At 40.4% G+C, this 17,163-nt stretch overlaps 1 protein-coding gene across 8 annotated transcripts; it reads right to left on the bottom strand.

The window, feature by feature from the left end:
• Window positions 1–1,578: 1,578 nt before the first annotated feature.
• LOC110964978 (uncharacterized) lies at window positions 1,579–15,663 on the bottom strand. Of its 8 annotated transcripts, none has more exons than XM_051952524.1 (4): window positions 15,564–15,663; window positions 8,716–11,002; window positions 5,682–8,013; window positions 1,579–4,128 (listed from the first exon to the last, which is right to left on the bottom strand). In XM_051952524.1, the coding sequence occupies exon 4, from the start codon at window positions 4,123–4,125 to the stop codon at window positions 2,845–2,847; it is 1,281 nt and encodes a 426-aa protein (XP_051808484.1). In that variant the 5' UTR covers window positions 4,126–4,128; window positions 5,682–8,013; window positions 8,716–11,002; window positions 15,564–15,663; the 3' UTR covers window positions 1,579–2,844. The 8 variants fall into 8 exon arrangements, with proteins under 8 accessions (XP_051808484.1, XP_051808483.1, XP_051808485.1 ...); XM_051952523.1 differs by having other exon boundaries at window positions 5,682–7,023; window positions 9,993–11,002; XM_051952525.1 differs by having other exon boundaries at window positions 5,682–7,386; window positions 10,376–11,002.
• Window positions 15,664–17,163: the final 1,500 nt, after the last annotated feature.

The raw sequence follows: 17,163 nt of genomic DNA, 5'->3' as shown, positions 1-17,163 counted from the left end.
ATCACTGGTTTATTCGGCTCATTTATTGAGTTACTGAATAATGGATTCTTCTAGCATTCTCTGCTCGAGAGCAGGATAAATATCTTTGTTTTCAGGAAATTGCCCTGGGTGCTTTCCTACTCTGTTACCATCCTCCATTATTTTTGCAAAGAAGTGCACTCATTCTTTTGAGAAAACAAATACTGCGCTTACAACGTAATACATTTTTAATGAATTAATTAGCAAAGAAAATGGTATCCAAAATGATCGAACATAGAAATGTGACAGCTAACAGTAGTTGTAAAATTAAAATTATTCATAACATAAAATATAAATGCACATTCCTTCCATTATGCATTGTTTCTTTGAAGAAACCACATGAACGCTAACGGAGAAGGTTGTACAAGGGATGATTATTGGCTGCAGAATATGCTGTCAAAGGTTTAATTCAGTGAAATGTGAACGCTAGACGTGCCTTAATCACAAATAAACTGTAGTGTATAATGCATGCACTCACATTTGGTAAATGGCTCAAAAGACATTACAGCATGTGAATCAGTAACTGAAATGACAGTGCACTCTTGCAGACTGATAAAGTAAATTGAATTCAGCCTCAGAACATTAAGTCAAATGCCAACTAGAATGTGAAAGTGATATGCATATGTTTGTGAAGATACTTTTAGTGTTTACCACTTTTACTGCTCTTATTCACAAACACACAATGACGTAGTGGCATGACACACTACTATTATTCATAGAAGCCAAAGAAGTCCCGTATCAGTTCACTGTGGTAACATCTTACTGGTGATTAATGGGGCCCATTTGGTTTCTCTGATAAAAGAAAATTAGGCAAATAAACTCATTGCATAAAGGTAATTTATAAAAACTGGGGGAAAAAAAACTTTTTTTTGTCTTTTTAGCTCTCTTAAGTGGATTATTTTCAGCAGCAAGTTCACACTTTGGTGACTAAACCCAACAAAAAAACATTTCAACCTCCTTTAAAAATTGCACCAGACGTCAGTGTTTTGGTTTTTTTGAACAACTGTTCATATGTGAATGGGTCAAGCTGAAAATGCAAACAGGTTTCTTTTTATGACCTGAAATGTTAACAGACACATTGAAAAAAACCATCCATCCATTAGCCTGACTCAGTAGAGGATCAAAGGGAGCTTGGAGCCCATACCAGCTGACACCAGGGGAGAGGTTCACCCTGGACAGGCTGCCAGTCCCTTGTAAGGCTGACATAAAGAGGCAGACAAGCAAGCACATTCACAATCACACCTTCAGTCAATTTAGAATCAGCAGTTAACATAACAGTCATGTCCTTGGACTGTGGGAGGAAACCCACACAGACACAAGAAGAGTATAAGCCACAAATTCTCTACCTGACCAGCGGGATCGATCTCTATAAAAATACAAATCAGAAGAAAATGTGTTTGAAATATTACATTTTTAAAATATATTTTATTTAGTGTGACACAAGCAGAATCTAAATCACACTCAACATTTTGAAATACTTGAATCACCAGACTTTAAAGAGTAATCCTGTTCAGTTCCTATATTCACATTAAAATCAGATACAAACTACTACACAACATGTGATGAAGCACAACGTTTAATCAAACAAGTTCAAAATTGATGAATGAGACCTGTTATTAAACTAATGGTAAGTGATGACAAAATCTACAATAAAATGAAACTCAGACAACAGAAATCTTCAGTTCATTTCATGTCCAACAACAGATTCCAGCACTGAAACAGTGTGATATGACATAACTGTTTACAATAATCAGTGTTGCTAAATCTACATTAAGAAGCTTATTTGAGCACAAAGAAGAATGATTGTAAATCTGTAATCAAATAAACTCAAATGCAAAGTTACTGAACTTTACATTTACCCATGTTGTAAAAGAATTGAAAATATACAAAACCAACAACAGATGTTTCTCCAGGAAGTAAATTCGCGATTGAGCACTGATTTAGCTAAAAACAATCAACAATACTGTCCTACTGCTCTGTTTAAGAATGAAAGCTATGACCAACATGACAACATACACCATTGTATATTCATACCTGCTGAAGACACAAATTCAAGCCAAAACAATGAAGAGTGTCTGTGCTGTGTGATTGTACAAGAACCAACCAACTCAGGAATAAGGAAATGGAAATTGACCACCAAAGCTGCATTGCTTTCTAAAGAGCTTCTAATACAAAATGGCTGTGTCTTTAACAAAAGGAAAAAAAAAATTATTGTCTGTTTTTGAATTTGTTTTAGAAGTTATATGACGTCCTGGCCTAGAGTCACTATTTTATCTACAGTAGATCAGAGTCCTTGCTTGGAGAAGCAGAGAGAAAAACGAGGTCATCAACAAAATGTATTTTATCCACCTAGAAATCAAAAGATGCAGCATTAAACTAGCATGTCCTGTATTCTGCTTGGTAAAATTGTAGTTTTTATCAATGGAGTCTGGTTGCACAGAACAGAATAATGTCAAAGTTTAAATTCACATCCATTACAGGGAAAGTGGTGAAAATGTTCTAAAAATAGCGTATGTTGAAACTGATACAGATTTTTAATACTCATTGTTGCTGCATATTAGCTGTTTCATAGTACACTAACTGTGGACAGGTGCCTTATATGACCACATGTCAGAGAAACCAAACTATCCCTTTAGTGGCTGTCACTTCTTTCTTTGTCTACTCTCAGAAAATTATTTTTGTTGGCTGGGATTTTGTCAGATAAGATTATGAAGCAACTGCATGTAAGCAGTGGTCATGTAAACACAGTTACAATGAGCTTTTCTGAAACTGACAATTTGCTCTATACTTTTTGGATCATCAGTACATCCTGAAGTTCTTTTCTTTCTACTTCCATTCTTCTCTGCTCAGCTGCTGGGAGACATACTGACAGAAACACATTCCTCCCTCCAAGTGACTTTCAGAGTCGGGCAGAGGAAAAGGAAAGTGTCTTTTGGCAAGACAGCAGGTGTATCCTGATGAGAAGAAGAGCAACGCTCTACGAAACATATCCTCAGCAACAGCCTGCTCAGAAAATGTTGCGGCAAACTCCTGTTTGCAACCATCCAGAGTAACATACACCAGATAAATTTTGGAATTGGACTGACAGCCCATTAACACCTTCTGCTCAAAGAGGATTATGTTTGCTTCACCTATGGCTTTCTGCATCTCCCTCACAATGTACTTCTCATCATCCTTCTTCCAGAGACATATCTGAATCATCAGCCCCAATGGAACACAGGAGAGACAAGAGATAGAGACAACTACTAATCCAACTGGATATCTGAAGCCATAAAAATCAGACTGAGTAGTAAAGGCTGTAGTTGCTACAAATCCACAAAAACCCAATATACTATAATTAAAAATTCCACCAATAACATAGATCAGCACTCTAATCCAGGTCGGCCGCAGCCACACTTTATTCTGAGAGACTCTGTTGATTATCCTCACAGCCTTTCTGTACTGCTCTTGGTCCTCAATGATCAGGCGAAGTTGGTCAGGTACCTCCATGTCACTGAACTGACCACAGTCCCATTTATTGAGTCCCTCATCATTGACAGCAGACAGAGGCTGCAGGGCCTTTCCATTGTAGATGGAGGGAGGCTGGAAAGGAAGAACGGTGGAGCCCTGAAGCTGCTGGTTGGGGGTGCAGATCACTTTGAGCAGCTTATTCAGAAAGTCGCGGTCACTGGCCTCCAGGAAGGTGAGATGGCAGAGGTGAAGAGGAACTGAGACTCCTGGATCCAGCAGCACTGGGATGATGGGTTTCCTCTCCAGACAGTCTCTGAACAGAGACATGTTGGCCTCCAGGAGACACCAGCGACTCCTCACAAACTCTGGGCTGAGGACCAGCAGGACCTTCTGGCTCTCCTGGATGCACTCAGACATGTTCTCCAACACGGTGCGACCGGGAGTGAAGTCACGCTCGTGGTAGCAGACCTGCAGGTTGCGGGACTCCAGCTGGTTGATGAGGGAGTGGGTCCACTGGTAGTCAGTGCTGCTGTAGCTGATGAAGACATGGTAACACTCCTCACCTCTCAGTGTGGGAGGAACATGAACATGGGGAGACAGTGGAACAGTGGGCTGTGACTGAATGTCTGCAGTATCAAGGGAATTGATCGCCTCCATTACCTATGAAAAATGTGAAAAGTTAGAAGAAAATACATGTTTGTAACAAAGAAGAAACAAAAGTAAAATACATTTTTGAGGATGGGAGATTCTTCAAAATGAAAATATATCATTCTTAATACTTGTATCAATAAATTTGATAACAAAACATTGAAATTATAAGTTAAAATCTTACAGTACAACATGTCAAATACGATAATGCTAAAGTTCTAAAGTGCTAAAATATCTGTAAAATAATAACTTTTTGGGTTAATTTAAGTACATTTACACAGTAGTTTTTACAGTGCAATACAACAACCCTGTCCCCCAAACTTGGTGATCATATACAGTTTTCTTATTTAGCTGTATAGGAACATTATCTGGGACCGCACAGTGCCTGAGTGGTTAGCACTGTTGCCTTGCAGCTAGAGGGTCCCTGGGCCTGGGATCTTTCTGCATGGAGTTTGCATGTTCTCCCTGTACATGCTTAGATTTTCTCTGGGTACTCCGGCTTCCTCCCACAGTCCAAAAATATGCTGAGGTTACTTGGTTATTCTAAATTGTCCGTAGATGTGACTGTGAGTGTGATTGTTTGTCTGTATATGTAGCCCTGCGACAGACTGGCGACCTGTCCAGGGTGTCCCCTCGCCCGAGTCAGCTGAGATAGGCTTCAGCATCCCCCGCGACCCTCGTGAGGATAAAGCGGTGTATAGAGAATGGATGGATGGATTTCAATTGCCGGAAATGAGCGTTACTGAGAAACCTTGGTGAAGTACTGCGCTCTGTGAGTGCTTTTCTTGTTTATAATACAATCATTAGGATGATGTTATTTACAGCAAAACGTTACTTTCAGTAATCAATTTGACACTGATTGAAAACTATTGTAATAAAAATTAAACCTTCTAATTGATGATATTTTGCTTTCAGAACTTAGTGTGATTTGAAGTGTGACACAAGCAGAAGACAAATCACACTCAACATTTAGAAATACTTGAGTCACCAGACTTTAAAGAGTAATCCTGTTTAATTCCTATATTCACATTAAAACAGATACAAACTACTCTGCAACATGTGATGAAGCACAAAGTTTAATCAAACAAGTTCAAAATTGTGGCTAACATGAGACCTGTTGTTAAACCAATAATAGTTGATGACACAATGTCCAATAAAATGAAACTCAGACAACAGAAATTTTCAGTTCATTTCATGTCTAACAACAGATTCCAGCACTGAAACAGTGTGATATAACATAACTATGTTTAGAACTGTCTGTGCTGCTAAATGTACATTAAGCAGCTTATTTGTGAACAAAGAAGAATGATTGTAAATCTGTAATCAGATGAACTGAAATGCAAATTTACTGAACTTTACATTTACCCATGTTGTAAAAGAACTGAAAATGTTCAAATCCAACGAGAAATGTTTCTCCAGGAAGTAAATCCATGAGGAAAGCAGACTTGTGAGCTTTCATATCTGCACTGATTTAGCTACAAACAATCAACAATACTGTCCTACTGCTCAATCTGAGAATGAAAACTATGACCAACATGTCAACATTCACCAGTGTATATTCATACCTGCTGATGACACAAATTCAAGCCAAAATCATGAAGAGTGTCCGTGCTGTGTGATTGCAGAAGAATGTAAGTGAACTCTCAAGGCAGAAAATGAGTCAACCACAATGTCCCGCTTTTGGTTGTTAAAGGTACAGGCATAACATTGATTTCATCAGAGCCTCTGCTGCAAACTGACTGTTCCTTTAAATCACTCGTCTATTTTGTTTAAACAAAACAGACGAGCCTGTTTTCGTCTGTTTTGTTTGATGAGCCATTTAAAGGATCGTCTGTTTTGTTTAAACAGGGTTTGGATCAGATACTTGCACACAGAAATCCTTTTCCAACCGGGAAGAGAAGCAGTTAAACCAGCCTCTCCAGAGCCACCAGATTCCACTGACAACAGCAGTAATTTTACCGAGCAGATCACTGGAGTTTCTTATTTGTTGTTGCTTGATTTTGATGTTTGAAACACTAATTTGGATTCATACTAACTGTAAACAAACAAACAAACCAAAAAACAAAAGTCACACGGACAAACAGCTTCATGAATTGAGGCAGCAGTAAACCAGTTTCTCCTGTATCCTGTCAGGTAAAATGATTGTTTTTGTCAATGGAGTCTGGTGGCTCTGAAAACAATGAAGGCTTCAGTCTGCCATTGGAAAGGGCAGAGTGACAGAAAGGTCAAGTGATGAAAATGTTCTAAAATTGGCATACACTGAAACTGATACAGATTTTAGTTAATCCTTTTTTAAATTTAACTTAGAATACTCATTGTTGCTGATCTCGTCCACAGCAATACTCAGGTTGGGATCTGTGCTGGTTCTCCTCTGTGTTTGTCCACACTGAGGCCTGTGATCTTCTGCAGGTAAAACACCAACTATGGATAGGTGCTTCATATGACGCCATGTCAGAGAAACCAAACTATTCCTTTAGTGGCTGTCACTGGTTTCTTTGTCCACTCACAGCAAATGATGGTTGTTGGTTGGGATTTTGTCAGATAAGATTATTTACAATAAGTTGCAATGAGCTTTTCTGAAACTGACAGTTTGCTCTACATCTTTTGGATCATCAGTACATCCTGAAGTTCTTTCTACTTCCATTCTTCTCTGCTCAGCTGCTGGGAGACATACTGACAGAAACACATTCCTCCCTCCAGGTGACCTCCAGAGTCGGGCAGAGGAAAAGGAAAGTGTCTTTTGGCAAGACAGCAGGTGTATCCTGATGAGAAGAAGAGCAACGCTCTACGAAACATATCCTCAGCAACAGCCTGCTCAGAAAATGTTGCGGCAAACTCCTGTTTGCAACCATCCAGAGTAACATACACCAGATAAATTTTGGAATTGGACTGACAGCCCATTAACACCTTCTGCTCAGAGAGGATTACATTTGCTTCACCTGCAGCTTTCTGCATCTCCCTCACAATGTACCACTCAATATCCTTCTCCAAGAAACCAATCTGAAAAAACACCATAAGTAGAATACAGCAACCACAAAACATAGCAAACCCTGACTCAATTACAATTGTGGTATCATGTTTGGTGTCCGTCAGAGCTGCATTTGTTGATACTAAATATACTCCAAGAGCAATAGCACCAAATGCGTAGATCAGTGATGTAATCAAGATCAGCCGCAGCGAAACTTTATTCTGAGAGACTCTGTTGATTATCCTCACAGCCTTTCTGTACTGCTCTTGGTCCTCAATGATCAGGCGAAGTTGGTCAGGTACCTCCATGTCACTGAACTGACCACAGTCCCATTTATAGAGTCCGTCTTCATTGACAGCAGACAGAGGCTGCAAGGCCTTTCCATTGTAGATGGAGGGAGGTTGGAAAGGAAGAACAGTGGAGCCCTGAAGCTGCTGGTTGGGGGTGCAGATCACTTTGAGCAGCTTATTCAGAAAGTCGCGGTCACTGGCCTCCAGGTAGGTGAGATGGCAGAGGTGAAGAGGAACTGAGACTCCTGGATCCAGCAGCACTGGGATGATGGGTTTCCTCTCCAGACAGTCTCTGAACAGAGACATGTTGGCCTCCAGGAGACACCAGCGACTCCTCACAAACTCTGGGCTGAGGACCAGCAGGACCTTCTGGCTCTCCTGGATGCACTCAGACATGTTCTCCAACACGGTGCGACCGGGAGTGAAGTCACGCTCGTGGTAGCAGACCTGCAGGTTGCGGGACTCCAGCTGGTTGATGAGGGAGTGGGTCCACTGGTAGTCAGTGCTGCTGTAGCTGATGAAGACATGGTAACACTCCTCACCTCTCAGTGTGGGAGGAACATGAACATGGGGAGACAGTGGAACAGTGGGCTGTGACTGAATGTCTGCAGTATCAAGGGAATTGATCGCCTCCATTACCTATGAAAAATGTGAAAAGTTAGAAGAAAATACATGTTTGTAACATGACAACTTTTTATAATAATTTGAAGAGTGACACAAGCAGAACATAAAATACACTCAATATTTAAAAATAACTGAGTCACTAGACTTTAAAGAGTAATCCTGTTAAATTCCTATATTTACATTAAAACAGATATAAACTACTCTGCAACATGTGATGACGCACAAAGTTTAATCTAACAAGTTCAAAATTGTGGCTAACATGAGACCTGTTATTAAACTAAAGGTAAGTGATGACAAAATGTACAATAAAATGAAACTCAGACAACAGAAATCTTCAGTTCATTTCATGTCTAACAACAGATTGCAGCACTGAAACAATGTGATATAACATAACTACGTTTACAACAATCAGTGCAGCTCAACGTACATTAAGAAGCTTATTTGTGCACAAAGAAGAATGATTGTAAATCTGTAATCAAATAAACTCAAATGCAAAGTCACTGAACTTTACATTTACCCATGTTGTAAAAGAATTGAAAATATACAAAACCAACAAAGGGTGTTTCTCCGGGAAGTAAAGGAAAGGAGAAAACAGGCTTGTGAGCTTTCATATCTGCACTGATTGAGCTACAAACAATCAACAATACTGTCCTACTGCTCTATTTAAGAATGAAAGCTATGACCAACATGACAACATACACCATTGTATATTCGTACCTACTGAAGACACAAATTCAAGCCAAAATAATGAAAACTCTCCGTGCTGTGTGTTTGTTCAAGAATGTAAGTGAACTCTAAGGTAGAAAATGAAAGTAAAGCACGACGCCCCACTTTTGATTGTTAAAGGTACAGGCATCACCTTGATCTCATCAGAGCCTCTACTCCAAAGTGACTGTTCCTTTAAAGGGATCGTCTGTTTTGTTTAAACAGGGTTTGGATCAGATACTTGCACACAGAAATCCTTTTCCAACCGAGAAGTGAAGCAGTTAAACCAGCCTCTCCAGATCCACCAGATTCCACTGACAACAGCAGTAATTTTACCGAGCAGATCACTGGAGTTTCTTATCTGCTGTTGTTTGATTTTGATGTTTGAAACACTAATTTGGATTCATGCTAACTGTAAACAAACAAACAAAAAAGTAAAAGTCACACAGTAGGACAAACAGCTTCATGAATTGAGGCAGCAGTAAACCAGTTTCTCCTGTATCCTGTCAGGTAAAATGATTGTTTTTGTCAATGGAGTCTGGTGGCTCTGAAAACAATGAAGGCTTCAGTCTGCCATTGGAAAGGGCAGAGTGACAGAAAGGTCAAGTGATGAAAATGTTCTAAAATTGGCATACACTGAAACTGATACAGATTTTAGTTAATCCTTTTTTAAATTTAACTTAGAATACTCATTGTTGCTGATCTCGTCCACAGCAATACTCAGGTTGGGATCTGTGCTGGTTCTCCTCTGTGTTTGTCCACACTGAGGCCTGTGATCTTCTGCAGGTAAAACACCAACTATGGATAGGTGCTTCATATGACGCCATGTCAGAGAAACCAAACTATTCCTTTAGTGGCTGTCACTGGTTTCTTTGTCCACTCACAGCAAATGATGGTTGTTGGTTGGGATTTTGTCAGATAAGATTATTTACAATAAGTTGCAATGAGCTTTTCTGAAACTGACAGTTTGCTCTACACCTTTTGGATCATCAATGCATCCTGAAGTTCTTTTCTTCCTACTTCCATTCTTCTCTGCTCAGCTGCTGGGAGACATACTGACAGAAACACATTCCTCCCTCCAGGTGACCTCCAGAGTCGGGCAGAGGAAAAGGAAAGTGTCTTTTGGCAAGACAGCAGGTGTATCCTGATGAGAAGAAGAACAACGCTCTACGAAACATATCCTCAGTAACAGCCTGCTCAGAAAATGTTGTGGCAAAGTCCTGTTTGCAACCATCCAGAGTAACATACACCAGATAAATTTTGGAATTGGACTGACAGCCCATTAACACCTTCTGCTCAGAAAGGATTACGTTTGCTTCACCTATGACTTTCTGCATCTCCCTCACAATGTACTTCTCATCATCCTTCTTCCAGAGACTTATCTGAATCATTAGCCCCAATGGAACACAGGAGAGACAAGAGATAGAGACAACTACTAATCCAACTGGATATCTGGAGAAATGAGGATCCCAGTAACCAGTAAGGACTGTAGTTGCTGTAAATACACAAAATGATAATATAAATATAAAAAAATTACACCAATAACATAGATCAGCACTCTAATCCAGGTCGGCCGCAGCCACACTTTATTCTGAGAGACTCTGTTGATTATCCTCACAGCCTTTCTGTACTGCTCTTGGTCCTCAATGACCAGGCGAAGTTGGTCAGGTACCTCCATGTCACTGAACTGACCACAGTCCCATTTATTGAGTCCCTCATCATTGACAGCAGACAGAGGCTGCAGGGCCTTTCCATTGTAGATGGAGGGAGGTTGGAAAGGAAGAACAGTGGAGCCCTGAAGCTGCTGGTTGGGGGTGCAGATCACTTTGAGCAGCTTATTCAGAAAGTCATGGTCACTGGCCTCCAGGTAGGTAAGATGGCAGAGGTGAAGAGGAACTGAGACTCCTGGATCCAGCAGCACTGGGATGATGGGTTTCCTCTCCAGACAGTCTCTGAACAGAGACATGTTGGCCTCCAGGAGACACCAGCGACTCCTCACAAACTCTGGGCTGAGGACCAGCAGGACCTTCTGGCTCTCCTGGATGCACTCAGACATGTTCTCCAACACGGTGCGACCGGGAGTGAAGTCACGCTCGTGGTAGCAGACCTGCAGGTTGCGGGACTCCAGCTGGTTGATGAGGGAGTGGGTCCACTGGTAGTCAGTGCTGCTGTAGCTGATGAAGACATGGTAACACTCCTCACCTCTCAGTGTGGGAGGAACATGAACATGGGGAGACAGTGGAACAGTGGGCTGTGACTGAATGTCTGCAGTATCAAGGGAATTGATCGCCTCCATTACCTATGAAAAATGTGAAAAATTAGAAGAAAATACATGTTTGTAACATGACATTGTTTTAAAACATATTTTCTTTTGTCATTTTTTGTGTTTATAGTCATTTGAATGATGTTAGTGTAAAATATGACTGAGTAATTAACTGGACATTGACTGAAAACTTTTTAAATCAAAATGAAATCTTTTAACTGATGGTCTTTTGCTTATTTTGAATTATACTGTACTTAAGTAATGAATTGGACACTGATTGAATACTGAAGTAAAGCCTTTAAATCAATGCTGTTGTTTCCAGAACTCAGTGTGATTGAGACTGGGGTGTGATCTCAATGTAAATCCCAGTTTCAAAACTTTATAGTGCACTGAAATTTTGCTCCATGTCATGCAGTCCAAAGTTGTCTCTAGAAAGTTCAAGATTGTGGCAACCAAGGATCCTGTTATTATACCGATAACTCAAGGACACTAAAACACTTATAAACGGCAGAGAAAATTGAGGAATGGATCTTGTTGATAAAGAAACTCAGCTTCTTCCTCTTTCAGTTATTAAAGACGAAGAAGGAATCTAACCCGCTACAGAAATAGCTGTTGACACAGAAGATGGAGAACAGCACCTGCTACTTTCAAAGCCTTTAACACTGGGACAGCTTGCAAGTAAGAACAACGTAGCTAACCTCCTTTAACACTTCCTAAAATGTTATCAGTGCAAATTCAGTGAAATTCAGACGGTAAGTAGGGGAGACCGGGGCTTGTTGTCATTGTCACACGGGTAAGTTGTTACACTGCAATTATCTTCTCCACCAAAGGGCGCAACTAAAAAGTGGAATACTAGTTTTCTTCCTTTGCATGGTCAGGTCTCATGGACTGAGTGAGAAGAGGACAACACATTGTAAGTTGAGATGAGCACCAATTAAACATTTTCCACTACCCAAAGTAAAAAATATTAACTCTATATTTTTTGAAATAAGTTTCATTCAGATAAAAATCTCAGCAGTTATACATGTGGACTTGTTAAAGTAGATATTAAGGCATCCAGTCATACCTCAGTCATTGTTCTGATTTAACCGAACTTTAAGATAGAGCTAGGATTAGCAAACATGGTTGTTTGGGGCAACTTGTCACAGTCATTTGGGACAAGAATAATAACTTTCAAAAATAATTTAAATCAACACATCCTAATAAAAATTTTACTTTATTTTTACAGAAAAAGAGTGGTTTAAAAGAGAGGAGAAAGTGAGAAGATGGTCAGGAGTTATAAAAGAAAAACAGAGCATGGCAGTGCAGCACCTGACGTGATGCTAAGGGCAGTCAGGCAGGTGACCCTAGGTCACAAGTCCATCAGGAGTACGGCGAAGGACTTTAATGTCAACTACCGTACTTTGGCGCTGTACTGTAAAACATTCACACCAGCTGAAATTCAGGGTCAGACAGCTATCCCAACTACAGTGGTTGGGTACAAATCACCAGGTTTTCAGCACAGAGATGGAACTGCAGCTTGAGAACTATATCAAGAGATCCTCTGAAATATATTTTGGTTTGTCTCCATCAGAGGTGAGAAAGCTGGCATATGAATTTGCAGTGGCAAAGGGCCTGAAATTTCCACAAGCTTGGTCAGACAAAGAAAAAGCCAGCGCTGAATGGTTTACAGGCTTCCTAAAGCGGCACCCCTCACTTTCTCTCAGAAAACCAGAGGCAACTTGCCTTGCCAGAGCTAGTGCCTTTAACAAGGAGAATGTGAAGTCTTTTTTTGACAATCTGGATAAAGTGTTAACCAGACATTCCCTGGGACCAGGAGATATCTGGAACATGGATGAAACTGGAGTTACAACGGTACAGAAACCAGACCGCTTGGTAGCCAGGCGTGGCTTCAAGCAGGTGGGGTCACTGACATCTGGGGAAAGGGATACCCTGGTGACCCTTGCCTGCGCAGTCTCAGCCACAGGGAACAGCATCCCCCCCTATTTCATATTTCCTCGGGTGCACTTTCATGATCATTTCATCAACAATGGGCCACCAGGCTGTAAAGGAGGAGCAAATGCCACAGGGTGGATGAAAGAACCACACTTTGTTGATTTCCTCAAGCATTTTGTGGAGCATGCCAAGTGCTCAAAGGAGAAGCCCTGCTTATTCCTTCTGGATAACCACTGCTCACATCTCTCTGTTGATGGGCTGAATTTTGCCAAAGAGAATGGCATCATCATGTTGTCCTTCCCACCCCACTGCTCACATGGGCTGCAGCCTTTAGACAGAAGTGTTTACGGGCCATTTAAAAAGCATGTAAACTCTGTCTCTGATTCCTGGATGAGAAACAATCCAGGGAAAACTCTCAGCATCTATGACATCCCTGGGATTGTAGCAACTGCTTATCCCCTGGCTGCAACCCCACTTAATATTCAGGCCAGCTTTTGGGCAACAGGGATTCTGCCTTACAACAGGGATGTGTTCTTGGAGACAGAATTTGCGCCATCTTACGTCTCAGATCGCCCCTACCAGGACCCAGCTCTACCAAGCCCAAGCACTAACCCAGCCATTCCAGGCTCCAAAACTGAACCATCTTTTCTAGGCCCCAGCACTGACCCATCCGGCACCAACCCAGCCATTCCAGGCCCCAGCACTGGCCCATCCAGCACCAGCCCAGCAATTCTTGAACTCAGCACTGCCCCCAGCAGCTCCAGGCCCCGGCACCAACCAAGAAGATATTCCAGACCCTAGTAACCTAGCCTCCCCCACCAACACATTAACTCCAGAGGATATTAGGCCTTACCCAAAAGGTCGTCCAAGAAAAAAAGTTACCCAGCAGAAAAAGAAGAGAAAAACTTGTATTCTCACTGACACACGTGTGAAGGAGGCACTTGAAGCTGAAAGGCAGGCACAAGGGAAGAAAAGACTGTTCAAAAAGAAAGGCAAGGCAACCAAATCTAAAATGCCAAAGAAGCAAAGCACAGGGAAGAAACAGAGGGCAGATACAAAAAGAAAAACTCCAAATGACTCCTCATCGGAAGAAGATGAGTCCTTGTGCCTGGTCTGCATAGAGCCATTTGGAAACAGCCGCCCAGGAGAAACATGGGTGCAGTGCGTGATATGCAAAGGATGGGCACATGAAGAATGCACCCTGGCAATTCAGTCTATGCCAAAACTGCAACTCAGAAGAGGAGTCTGACTAGTGAGCTCAGGTTTTGTTTGAGGTTTTCTTTTGTCCCAGGACCAATTTAAGTGACAGCTTCATTATGCATGTTTCATAATATTTCATGTTTTCATAAGATACATGTGCTCCTGGCAATTCAATCTACATAAGCTATGCCAAAATTGCAACTCAGATGAGGAGTCCGACTAGTGAGATTTTCTTTTGCTCCAGGACCAGTTTAAGTGTCAGTTTCATAATGCAGGTAGCATAATATTTCATGTTATTTCATGTTTCATGTTATTTCATTAGTAATAAAAGTGAAATGTTGTCATTTATTCACTTTCAATTAAAAAAATAACAGCAATAATTTTGTCCTTATTTTATTGGTTGCAAAATCCAGTGTGACATCTTACCCCACCCGTTGGTGGGGCAACTTGTCACATGGGGACTATCTCCATTAGATTGCTTATAACTCTGCACTGACACAAGATATGAAAATGACATGAATACAAAATATATACCTGAGACTTTGGTCTTTCATCTGGTACATATTTTTACCTCCGCCAAGGAGGTTATGTGACACCCAGCGTTTGTGTGTCCGTCTGTCTGTCTGTCAGCAAGATAACTCAAAAACGCCTGGGCAGATTCACATGAAATTTTGAGGGGATGTAGACTATGGTAAGAGGAAGAGCTGATTTAATTTTGGTGGCAATCCAGAAAGGATCCTGAATTCTGGATCACTTTGAATTTTTTGTATGTTTTAGTATGTGGTCCAAAATATGACAAAAACATAATAGGTTAGTATGTCGTCCAACAAATTAGAGCAAGGTGTCTAGATAGCTGAACTGGTTAAGAAGGTGATTCGTAAACAGAACTGTGTCAGAGACACAGGTTTGATTCCAGCTCATGATCCTTTACTGCATGGGTTTCCTGTTTTCCTCTCTATCCTTGGTGGAGATCTGCACTCTCTGAGTGCTTTTCTAGTTTTTACATGTGATGTTTTGATTCCAAGATATATATATGAGTGTAAAACGTGTGACAATATGCCCCGGTCTCCCCTATCTTCTGTTAATTTCTTGCACAAAAAGGATTCCAGACAAAAGTGTGACATGACATCACTTTTTGTAGAACACTCAGTGCTGCAAAATGTACATTAAGCAGCCTATTTGTGCACAAAAAAGAATGATTGTGAATCTGTTGTCAAACAAAGTAAATTACAAAGTTATTAAGTACTACAAAAATCTCTGGTCTAAGTAAAGAACATGGAAAATGTACAAAATAGACAATCAGTGTCTCTCAGTGTATATTCAACACTTCAGCATAAAAACAGACTTGTGAACTTTCATACTGGCAAGAATTTAGCTTGAAATAATTAACCACATGGTCCTACCGCTCTTTTCAAGTATGAAACAACACAACAAATGCAAACACAGGAGTGTACAATCATACCTGCTGAGGCTTAACATTCAGGTCGAAATAACAGAGTTCGTACTTTGTGGCCGTAGAAAAACCAGAGATAAACTCAGGAAACAGATACAGGAAATCAGTCAGACATCCCAGTTCTCAGTTTGTTAAAGGGGCAGGCGGCATATTGCTCTCTACTGAGCTTCTCAAGTAAGTTGCTGGGTTGATTTTGAATTTGACAAGACAGAATTCCACTTCACACATTTATTAGTATCTCAGAGTCTGCCAGTCAAATGCAACCTATTCACAATTTTTAGAAGTTGTTCATTACATTTAAATAGATTTAAATTACACAAAACATTCAAAAGACCTACTGAATGAACATTATATTTGCTCATTTTGAAAAAAAATCTTTTGACTTTAAGGTACATTTCTACTGAATGAACTTTGTATGGCTTTCTTAAGATGTGTGTGCTACTTCACAGGGGTAAAAAAGGAACAACAAGGCCCATTTCCTTCCTGTTGTGGTAATTTCATGTGTTGCCACCATCTGCAGTATTCATAGACCATCTTGTCTGCATCCAGCTGCTCTAAGTTGAGACAGTAAGTATGTGGAAGTTTATCAGTGCTCACAGAGGACACATTTAACTTAATAGTGAAATCTGATTCCCCTCAAAAATACAAATAATGTACATCTACAATCCAGCATGTTGAGAGGAATAATAAACAGGATCAAACCTATCGTGGTACAGTTATAGTCTGAGAACAGGAAGTGAGAACAAAAACAAGTAATAAAATTATCAAGTGGACATAATAGAAGGTTAAAGATTACATTGTGTTTACATAAATAATTTATGTAGTCAAGACTGTGAAGGCATTTAATAGGGGATCAAGACAAGTGTCACTAAATCAATATCTGACTAAATGTGAAATGTGATCAGTATTTCCTGAGTTATGGTGTTTAATGGAAAGGTGTTTTTGCAAAACATTATTGTCTTATTTTGAAGATGACCTTTGACTTTTTGGATGTAAAATGTCATTTATTGATCATTTCATCCTGTTAGATGTTCGTGTGAAATGTTGACGCAATCATTGTATGAATTCTTGAGTCATGGCTAAGAATATTTTGTGTGCAAATTTTATCACCTCATTGTTGCAGTGAATTTTAAAGGAAGTGCCTTCATGCATTCCTGATGTATTATGTTCACAACAATGGACTGGACATGAGGTCCCAGTGACTTTTTACCATCAAAATCCAATAAGGTCATCCTCCAGTCCAAGTGAACATTTGTGTCAAATTTGAAGAAATTCCCTCACGGTGTCCGAGAGATATTGTGTTCTTTTACATGGGAACGTTTATTCATTATTATATGTGTGTGTTCAGACAGAAGCACAATCTGACAAGAATAGCGCCTCTGGCCACAGTTGTCTTCAGCACAGAGGCATTAAAATAGCAGCAGACTGCTAATAAGTTCCGGAGGAAAGCCCAAACACATTGAATATGAAAAAAACAAAGCTTTTATGATTTACACTCTCCCCGTAGGGACTCTGGGGTCCTCCATTCTCAAGAAAAGTGACCCAATAAAGATCAGTAAGCAAAGCTTGTCTGTGTCACTGACCTAGGGCCATTTTAATATCTGTGAGA

This window comes from Acanthochromis polyacanthus, chromosome 8 (genome assembly GCF_021347895.1).
Source record: "Acanthochromis polyacanthus isolate Apoly-LR-REF ecotype Palm Island chromosome 8, KAUST_Apoly_ChrSc, whole genome shotgun sequence".
NCBI lineage: Eukaryota > Metazoa > Chordata > Actinopteri > Pomacentridae > Acanthochromis > Acanthochromis polyacanthus.
The sequence above is the reverse complement of the archived record's forward strand: the minus strand, read 5'-3'. Positions and strand labels throughout refer to the sequence as shown.

Coding starts and splice junctions, on each gene's coding strand:
- LOC110964978 (XM_051952522.1), bottom strand. CDS start 4,125: ATGGAGGCGATCAATTCCCTTGATACTGCAGACATTCAGTCACAGCCC.